This window comes from Spea bombifrons, chromosome 13, assembly GCF_027358695.1.
Source record: "Spea bombifrons isolate aSpeBom1 chromosome 13, aSpeBom1.2.pri, whole genome shotgun sequence".
Taxonomy (NCBI): Eukaryota; Metazoa; Chordata; class Amphibia; order Anura; family Pelobatidae; genus Spea; species Spea bombifrons.
The window spans coordinates 25,306,312-25,316,470 of record NC_071099.1 but is presented as its reverse complement, the minus strand read 5'-3'; the positions used below and the strand labels follow the sequence as shown (position 1 = coordinate 25,316,470).

Below are 10,159 nucleotides of genomic sequence, written 5' to 3'. Positions count from 1 at the left end.
AATATTTAAGCAGCATGTTGCTACATAGCAGTTAAACTGAGACCAAAGCATTAGAAGGTTCACAGCATAACAGGCACACACACTCTGTACTCTGGGAGTATGCACAGGGCATTGTCAGGCATAGTAACCCTTAAAATGCAGGAAGACTGATGCTTGCAGGTCCCATCACCAAACAGCATTGCAGCCAAGTAGTTTCATGGTGTGTGCATGCGCCTTCCCCATTCCAGAATCAGGTTTTTTGTAACACAACAATCAAAAACAAACAATCTTGTTTTTAGAAACCATTTTTTATTTTTTTGAACAGAATAGACAGCAGAGTTACTTCAGTTCTTTCACTGACAGACCTAGGAAACAAAACAAATTACTGTAAGTGTATCTGACCGCCATAAGATTGTAAGACATAAACAAGTCTTCCATGATGCCTCATTTAACAGCCGATTCACTGCGTAACGCAAGAACTCAGCGCATGCCCAGGGATTACCATTCAAAAATACCCAAGGCGTGACTATTACACGGCTTAAACTAGTTCTCTGGCTGATGCCAAACCCTAATGATGTCCAACCAGTACCCATTAACCCATAAGAAATGCATGCATTTAATTATACAGTTAAGACAAGCTTGTACCAACAGCCTTTTATAAAAACTTAGTTTATGGCAAAGGGCACAAGCAAGAGAAAATCTATTTAGTTTAGCCATTGTGCATGTCATTAATAACTGAGTGGCTATCAAAGCAAAACACTGGGGGGGATAGCACATGACTGGATCCTTAACAGCCTCCACTCCAATCTATGTACTCACCGGGTGGCAGGGACTGCTTTAGTTTCTCAGCCTTCTCCTTGTCTGTGATGACCAAGGTGTACAGGTACTTGCTGCAGCGGACCTTGAATTTAACATTGTTCTTGTTCTTCTTGATCTTGACAGCTGAAAAGAAAGATATGATTATAAGTTCTGATGTTTTTCCAATAGCAGTATACTCTAGCTGTGCTCAAGCATTCCACAGAAGGTAACCGTTCCAAAAGAAGTTTGGGTACGGCGCACTCCACTGGTAAGGAGCATAACAGCCCTAAACCAAGGGACGGCACAGAAGGAGCGCATAGTGGCAGTGCAGCTAAAGCATCATGGTTCCTGTAAACGAGCCATCCCTTTGCCTGAAGAGGCCTATCCAGTGCTACAAATACTAGCAGGGCTTCACTCCCCACCATCCAGTCTGATCGCACGTTAGCCTACTGAACATACTGAATCTCCAAACTTTATTCTATAAAATAACAGACAGAAGACTTACATTTGGCATCTTTTCTCCTGGCTGTCAGCAGGAAGTCTTTGATCTCTTCAATTTTGCGAGGCTGAGGGAGGAACACAATGAAGGTTTATATTAGACGACCCCTTAAATTAATGTTAATACACTAAACAGGCCTTATGCACTACGAGAGAGCGCTTCAGAGCCTATTCTGCATTGGGCTCCCGGACATGCAGGCCCAAAACCAAAGCAGTGCCATTCTATACGACTGGCAGACCCGATAGGCCTCAAACCACCGGTGTTTAATTAACCACTCCCTTCCCAGCGCCAGTGTCCCATCCTCCCCTCTAAAGCTTAACTATACAGCGGCCCCTTCCCAGCCCCTGCCATCCCAGGCCTCTTACCATGCTGCAGCGCTGTCTCCCAGGGACCTGCAGAACAAACAAACACAGTCAGTAAACCCGAAAAACACCTCAGCAAATGCCGCCCCAACCCAGTGCAGAAACACCCCAAGTACCCCCGGGTGAGAGTTACAAAACTAGCCCGTATCGGTAACACCGAGGATGGCAACGGATTGCGAGAAGCCCCGCTCACCCCGACGCTGCTGAGCTTCAGAAAGGAAAGGACCGTCACTTCCGGATTCAGAGTCTTAAAGAGGTTACGGTGCCTGGCGAGGGTCATAATACGTAACAATGCGCAGTTATTGGGTGGCTCAATGTGAATGTGGGGAGTGAAAAACCTCCGCTAATTGTCATAAAGGAGAACTAAGCTGGTAGCCTAGAACATATAAAAGAGCATTTGGCCCACAAGAAAACCAATACATTCCAGATATGTATCATTTTTAATTAATAATAATAATATAATAATAATACAATTTTTTTTTATAACACGGATCACTTACAAAGTGCTTTCCACAATACATGGGCATAACAAACAAACTAACAGAGACATAACAGTACCAATAGCTGCCAACAGTCCCAAAACATACAACAAACCTTATATGTGTGTGTTCTAAATTAGACACTGTTTATACTATCCACGTAATGTTAGAGGAGCGTGACTATATGTGGGATCACGCACAATGTCAGGCATGGATCATTGAAATTATGTATCCTAAAAAATGGGAATATTTTATTTTGCTCTTGTCCTCACAATACATCAATCCTAGTACATAGCTGCCAACAGTCCTGGATTTGAGAGGTGTCACTATCTCTTGAAATATACATTTATTGTTTGTTTACTGTATAGTGTTCATTTTGTATAATCAGCTTATCAATTATTAACATATTTATTCTTTAGAAGAATATTTTTCTCTCATTTTTCCTTATTTGAACATTTGGAATGCAAATAGGAATATTTTGATTTTTTTCAGGGGGGGGGTTTCTACATGAAAGAGAAGCGACTCTAAGGAGTGGGTATTTCTTCAGTCCGGAATTAGCATAACCTCAGCATTTTCCAGAGAGAACATTATGAACTCTATTCTTGTGTGAAACCAAATCTAACACCAGTTATTCAAATTTATTCATGGGATACAATGCAATTATGGAGTGAAATCGATCCGGCATTTAACCCTTGTGCACCGGCTCCCTCGCCAAGGACTTGCTCTTGGACGGGCAAAGGTTAAATAAATAATATTAATAAAACAGCAAAATATTAATAGATCTATCTATAAATAAAACACAAACATTACATATGTATATACTGTATATAGATATATTTTTATTTATTATTATTATTATTTTTTTTAAAGTAGCGAACCCCGAATCTTGAACTATTAACCCTTTAATAGCCCATTGTGTTACCCAAATTGCTCTAAAACCAGCCCTCATGGAAACCTTTACTTGTCATTATTTTAAGATTTATTTAATCGAGTCACCTGCATTCAAGCAGGGATATCAACCACAACACGCTGGTAGCAAAAGTATGGACTGGGAGTCATATATATATATATATATGATTTATGATTACAGCAGTGTAGATTAGGAGGGCGATTGGGGCAAAAACTCTGATACCCAGGGGCAACCCTGGGAGATCCCAGGTATGTGTATAATGTATATATATATATATATATATATATATATACAAAATAATAGAAAGAAAAATAGGGTCGGGAGGTGGACCATGATTACCATGTTGCTTGTTAGGCAAGCACTCGTTATCCGGCCGGGTGCCTTTGAAGTAGATTTTGAGGTGCCGCAGGGTTGTATGTAGGCGAGAGATGTTTGGAAGCCTTGGTAAGGAAAAAAAACCCCCAACATTTGTTTGGCTAATTAGAAAAACAATTTAATTGGCATGCTCCTCTGTTCCGCTCCGGGATCCGTGTTGTACATAATAAGGTCCGGAAACTTTGAGCAACAGCATTCTACGTGTATTATTAAAGCGAGAATGTTTATTCACTGCGACCGATATATGCTTAACCATCAACCGATGAAGAAATAATATAATTATCCAGTGTAACCAACATCAGTGCATACATATAAAGAAAAGGTTTAGAGAATATCTTCTTTTAGGGATGTCTACGTTGAGCCACACCACAAAGTCAGATTTGTTTGGTTATAAAATAAACCCAATGATAAGCAGCGAGCAATAATGGTTTGTCCACTAATAATATACAGACAATATATATAGACAATATATCAATATAACCAATACAAAAATATTATTTATTATTAATATTATTAAAATAATAATATTATTATGGGTTCTCTTTCCTAGGACACCGGACGGAAAAGAATTAAATGTCAGATCTGCCACGATGATTTATTGAATGTGCCGTAGAGCGTAATTAAAGTTCAGTCTAAGTGGAACAGTACCCTTTAACTCCTTATGTTTCATGATGATTGGTTTATAAAAATAAATGTATAGAAGAATAAAGCATTGGCTCTTTATAATTGTAGATAAGAACCATTAAAATGATAGAAACGCTTTGGACCAGTAGGATCAGCGATCGTGTTACTGGACATGGGGCTAATTAACCCCTTAAGGACAATGGGCGGTCCCAAAACCCATTGAAAACAATGCATTTTGAGCCCGTACATGTACGGGCTTTGTCATTAAGGAGTTAAACTAACGTCGGAGCGGCTACGATGTATGATATCTTAACATGCAGAGGATATTTAAAAAAACCCAAAAAACTAATTAAACCCAAGAGCCACAAGACAAACACGTTATTAAACAGAGCAGTCTGTGGTGGAGGCGGTGGAGGGGACCACGTGGCGCAGTACGTGGTCTTATGTTCTGGTTGTTGGGAGATGGGCAGGTAATGTATTGAAAAGAACGGGTGGTAGATATGTAAGTATCATACCTCCCAACATTCCTGAATGCCAGATAGAAGCACTTAGGGGTGGGCATTTACTGGGGTCTCTGGTGGATGTTCTATGGACCTTCACAAACCTTGCTGCGGACACTGGTGTCCTCGACACGCTGCTTATCCCCAACCTCTTAATAAAGGGGTTTGGAGGGCATGGGACTTTTAACCTTTTTTTTTTTTTTTTACCTATTTACAGCTGTTTATGTGACTGAGCTGGGCATTTAAAGGAGAATAATGGATTTATGTGCACATTTAATTTATAAATCCATTTTCTGTTTCTATACACCTTATTGGGGTGACGTAAGTGACAGATGTCTGCTAAACACTAAAGGACATCCTTTGCAGCACGAGTGGCACTAAAGCTAAAGGGGGTCCTGGAATCTATGTTAATATCCACATCTGTGGACCCTCAGGTTTTGCCTCAGAGACTGAGGGTGAAACAGAACTGGGGGTTGGGGGTGGCGTTTGCTCCCTTTTCTAATGCACTTAGGGTTAGCAATGCACCACTAACACTTATTTCATATTCGGCGTATTTTAAGGATGTCGTGTTAGACAAGAGGGATGGGGGCATTAACGATACCCCTGCTCATTCTCATCTGTACTTTCCACATCTGAATTAAGCTTAGTCCCCTTGTTCATATATGACTAGCCCAGGGATGCATTAAGGGGTTACATACAGTACCTATCTACGCATATTTGCAGTACTACCGTGTGACCAGCAGGGGGAAGCAGTGTTTCGTCCAAATTGAGAACTCGAAAATATAAAGAAAAGTTTGTTTTTATTGCTGAGCCTTAATTTTTTTTAAGAACCATTTGCAGTGTCTTCGGCAGCAAGAACCTCATTACTGAGGTTTGTTATATCTGATGCAGGTCGTTAGCCAGCTGGCGAAACTTTTTAATTGTGTTGACACACAGTGAAGAATGGAGGTGCTGGGTGAAGTTTCAAAACAAGTGGACCAGGTGTAGGGATTTTTTGTGTTTCTGTTGACTTAATTATGTTTGTTTATTACTTTGGAAAAGAAAAACAGAGTCCCTTTGGCAACCTTTATCCTACAAGGGCAACCACTATCAAATGATCTAACCTATCTCCTGGAGCCAACAAGGGGTTGTATTTCTGACATATAGACCAGGAGTAGTCATGATCCACCATGGAGTAGTGGTTTTAGCTGGACATCTGTCTGGTGGCATAGGAAGGGTCCAGGTCAGCACTCTGCTCTATGAGATTCCCCTTTTATTTGTAATAATACATAAAGCGGTAGAGAAAAGGTACATTCAGTGGATACCATGGATGGTGGAGCTGGTCGTGGAGCGCAGTGGTGTCCATAGGCAGAAGGGAACGAGGTGATATAGCTAGCTTGGCCAAGCCAAGTTCTGAGTAGATCCTTTGAAAGATGCTCCAAGTCAGGGATGCAGAACCCCTAAAATGGAAAGAAATATTTGCTCTCATCTCACATCGTTGGTTGTGGTTCTTCTGGATGTCTCTGGAGATTCCCTGGGCATTGGTCTCGTTCCTCTTCTATTGTCCTTTTTGTGAATGATGGGCGTTATTCCCTAAAGTGGTAGTGTGAAGAAGAGTTGAACATTTGAGCTATGCACCATGAAGGGCCAACCCCAGTAAGCTTCTCCAGCTTGGTTGCATAAGGCAAAGCTATGAGGCTGATTTAACTATGCATTATACAGGGCCTACCAATCAGGAGAAGCTTGCAGTGGTTAATAGAGAAAGAATAGCTAAGATGAACTTGACTTCATACTAATAAATATTTCACCATTGACACGCACTTGGGCCAGCGCGCCCCCTTTTGTATTGATTTAGTGTGTGTACAGAATCTAAAATACCGATAGACCCCCTTTGCATGTTGACGAGAGCCCTGGCAGTGCATGCGCTACACACTAAGCGGCTTTTTGTCTTGCCTCGCTCCGTGTCCCTGGGAATCCTGATGTACTGCATTCTGGTCCGAGACTCGCTCCTGATTTATGGAGCCATGCTCCTCGCCCCTTCCAGCCCAAAACCTTTAAGTTACGGCCCCTAGTCCATAAAATACACCTTTAATCTCTTTTTGCCGGGGACAGGCGGCCATGCGGTAATTGGTTTTAGAAAATACAACCTCGGTTATCAGACATTGGGAAGGTCTGTCCTAATGCTTTTCTGGAGGCCCATCCATAGCCGCCTGCTAAAACAGCAGCTCTTACGCGGCCCGTGTCTGACCGGGGGATAAAAATGACTCCTTCCTTCTCTCATCTTCCTCTTTAGTATCAGCGTTTGTGTTCCAGCACAACCATAATGCGAAATTTCTGCTTCTAATACATGTTTAAATTAGTTTTTATTGGTCTATACAATATGTTTACATCATCGTCTGAACCTCAGCTTTCACCACGCGCGGCGGCTGAGCATGATGGGTGTCCTAGCTCAATAGCAATTTGACATGAGATTTACAGATACTAAATAAAAGGCAGTAGGGTATTAAGGCAGTGCATGTGTTGATGGACTACAACTCTCACGATCCTCAGGACTGACAGCTACATATTGAGTGATCCAGTTACGCGCTGCTCTGTTTGTTAACCCTTTAGCAGGTCTCAAGCACGGAAGAAACACTTAAAATGTAATAAGCCAGACGTCTTGAGCAGGTATACCCTTCCCTTCCGTCTAACGACCCTGCCTGTGTTTATTGCGCTAGACAAGAAGTTAAATGGACTTATTGAAAAGCAGCCAGAGGACACATTCTGCGTGAGATAAAGAGACGCATTTAAGAGTAATCTTCCTTGCTTTATATATAACTCTGTTAACTCTACTTGAAGGGAGAACGCATCTCCCATTTAAAAAGTATACAGCACTCAGCTTCTTTTTTTTAATCACAACTCCCATCACTCCTGGCAGCTAGGATATATCCATTGTGCAAGCCAGCCAGAGGCCGTTTTCTGTATTAACTCCTATGGCCCCCGTCCAGCTACTCTCTGGCTCAGAGCAATGGGAGCTTATTCTAGCAACAGCCTCTGTCTGGCGTATCCGGCCCTTCTCTACGACTTCCTAATTATTCTAATTATTGTGGGCTAACATCATCGCATGACATGCCAGCACTTTATAAATAAATGATGTCGTTAATAATGACATCGGATCCTATTAACAAATTCCGCAATTATGCTGTATGCCGATCAGTGATTTGATAGCAAGTGTATGGATAGAAATGGAACAAAATGAGGGGGGGGGGGGTTCAGCAGAAAGAGTTAAACCAACTCCCCCCCAATTCATTAGGATTGTCTGCGCATGCTGGTTGCCCTGTTTCCCCTACAGATATGGCTCACAGCGAGCTCCGCTAATAAAGTTGACAATTGACATTCCAATTAGTTATAATTGAGAGGGGAACGGTGCTTTAGCAAGTTTTAATGGCTTGAAGTGTCTTGTTAATGACACTAAAGGCAGGGACTTGAAAAGCTGATGCCAAGGAAATGTTATGTCACCGCAGGTTTAATAAGTAAGGAGGTGGGTGACGTGGTACGGTGCCACGGCGGACAGTCTAACACGCTCGCACCAAGCCTCCCGAGAATGGTCGTTCTCTGCCAAACACCTGTGATGTGTTTATTGGGGCTTACACGGCTATAACGTGTATCGTTTAAATAATTGATGCAGTCTAATGATTAAATCGGGGTTTTGCTTACCTGGCCCAAGAACAGATGTGTAAGGGAATAAGTGAACTCATCAGAAAGTCTCCAGGAACTGGCTCTGGTTCCATAGCAGGGTGGACCTACCTATCGATGGTGAGTCTACAGAGATGGCAGCCAAGAGTTCAGCTGCATCCACTTAGTATAGGGATAAATATTTCTAAAAATATACAACTTGACCTTGACCCGCTTCATTTTAAGGACAAGTTTACAGAAATTAGGGTCGGAGGACATCACTGTCTTTCCATGATCTCTGATCATGAACACGTGGACATCAGTGACATCACAGCAACCAAAAGAGTACAGATCCAAATGATACTCCCAATCGGTGAACCTGGTAGGTGAATACTGGCTGAAGGTAAAAGTATTTGAAGCTAAGAAATTTTAGAATGAATGATGAGGGAATAAACACAAAATAATTTACAGAGAACCAGGTTCCATTAGGACCGTCCAAATGTAACACTGATCATTTTTGAGGCCGCACTGATGCTATGGGTTGGATTGTGGGGTTTTCCAGCATCAAATGTAGGTCTCCTTTTTTATGAACCATTGTTGATAGGAATTGTTGCAGACGGTTTTCTATGTTGTCCACTTTGTAGCCCCTCGGAAAAACGCTCCTAGAAAAGAGACAGGTAATTACGAACCGGCAAGTCTGACATCTACAGGCAGCAGATTAATGGATTCATAGGTGAGGGCCGCTGTCAAAAGATTTTTATTTTGGCCAGTTACCCTAGCTGTGAAATACATATTCACACAAGGGCAGGCACAATATTGGCTTCAAATTAAAATACTTGCCCGTTGGGAAAACACTTGTTTAGACTCGATACTCTCTTGCAGCCTGCCTGTCAAAAACAAAACTGCATTCCAATTGGTAACGGTCTAGGCTGATATGAAATCCAGCCCAGCGGAAGAACAAACCCTACCCCAAATCTGTTCTAATTTCATTATGACGTAAACATTATATATAGGAGTGAATGGGTTGGCTCTCCGGGTTCTTCTTTTTAGAACTATCGTGCTATTTCTAGAACTCTTCTTTATTTGAAAAGTAAACCTTCAGGGCCATAAGATTAATGAGTGAGGTTGGTCCACATGCGTCCCAGTGCAGAGGAACGGAGAGAAGGCCACCGCAGCGGGTCTTCTGGACGGGATTATAGAGAAGCCGGTGGCATATCTGTATGCCCCAACCTCACTCCCGCGACAGAAGTGTTCGTATGAAAGCAGGTAGCAGGTAACAAAGTTCAAGATCTTAAATTACTGAGGGGTCTTTTGTATCTCAGAGGAACTCTTGCCAGAGGTCCATTTGTCAGCATAATGGTGGAGAATTCTATGATACTGAGTTGGAGTTGCTCTGAAGTGACCTTTAGCTGAATGGTGTTTAATTAATATACAGAGAATGTACGGTCCAGGAGAATTGTCTCTGCATAAATACATGACATCGCTGTCATGAGTGGTTGAATTTCATGGTGGTCGGTATGTATACGCCAGAGCAAGATGGAAAAGTGCTAAACGTGGGGCAATCGCCATAGCAGCCAATGCTCGTCTATTATTTTAAATAGTCCAATAAAAAAAGGGATTACAAAATTCTGTTTTTTTTTGGCATTCTTACTAAGAGGGTGGTAGATATGTTGAGCGGCTTCCCGGCAGTCTTCACAGTAGGACAAACGGACAGATTAGAAGAAAAAAAGGCTGAAGAGGCTCATACGCTTTCAGGACCTAGGTGGTCTTCAACCCCTCAACCCCTTCAAAGGCTCAGCCAGCCTCCTCAAAGCATAGCACCTTAACAAAAGGGGAGAAGTAACAAAGGGGCGGAATAATCGGGGAAAGTAAGTTAAACATTATAAAGTGTGCTTGGAATACAAATATATATTGTTTTTTTTTCTGTAAACACCATTTTATATGTTTTAAGTGTAATGAACTTTAAAATTTATGAAAAAAGTGACAGATCGGTGTTAAAG

The 10,159-nt window shown here is 41.8% G+C and overlaps 1 protein-coding gene across 47 annotated transcripts in view; it reads right to left on the bottom strand.

Moving 5' to 3' along the window:
• Window positions 1-268: 268 nt before the first annotated feature.
• The window catches only part of RPL38 (ribosomal protein L38), a 265,046-nt gene continuing 255,155 nt past the window's right edge, over window positions 269-10,159 (bottom strand). For 44 of the 47 annotated variants that reach the window (XM_053454042.1, XM_053454027.1, XM_053454053.1 and 41 more), the window contains exons 2-5: window positions 1,642-1,669; window positions 1,283-1,343; window positions 799-921; window positions 269-344 (exon numbers count right to left, since the gene is read on the bottom strand). In XM_053454042.1, the coding sequence (XP_053310017.1) occupies window positions 319-344; window positions 799-921; window positions 1,283-1,343; window positions 1,642-1,644 (213 nt within the window). In that variant the 5' untranslated portion in view covers window positions 1,645-1,669 and the 3' untranslated portion in view covers window positions 269-318. The other 3 variants (XM_053454062.1, XM_053454047.1, XM_053454024.1) reach the window with 3 other exon arrangements.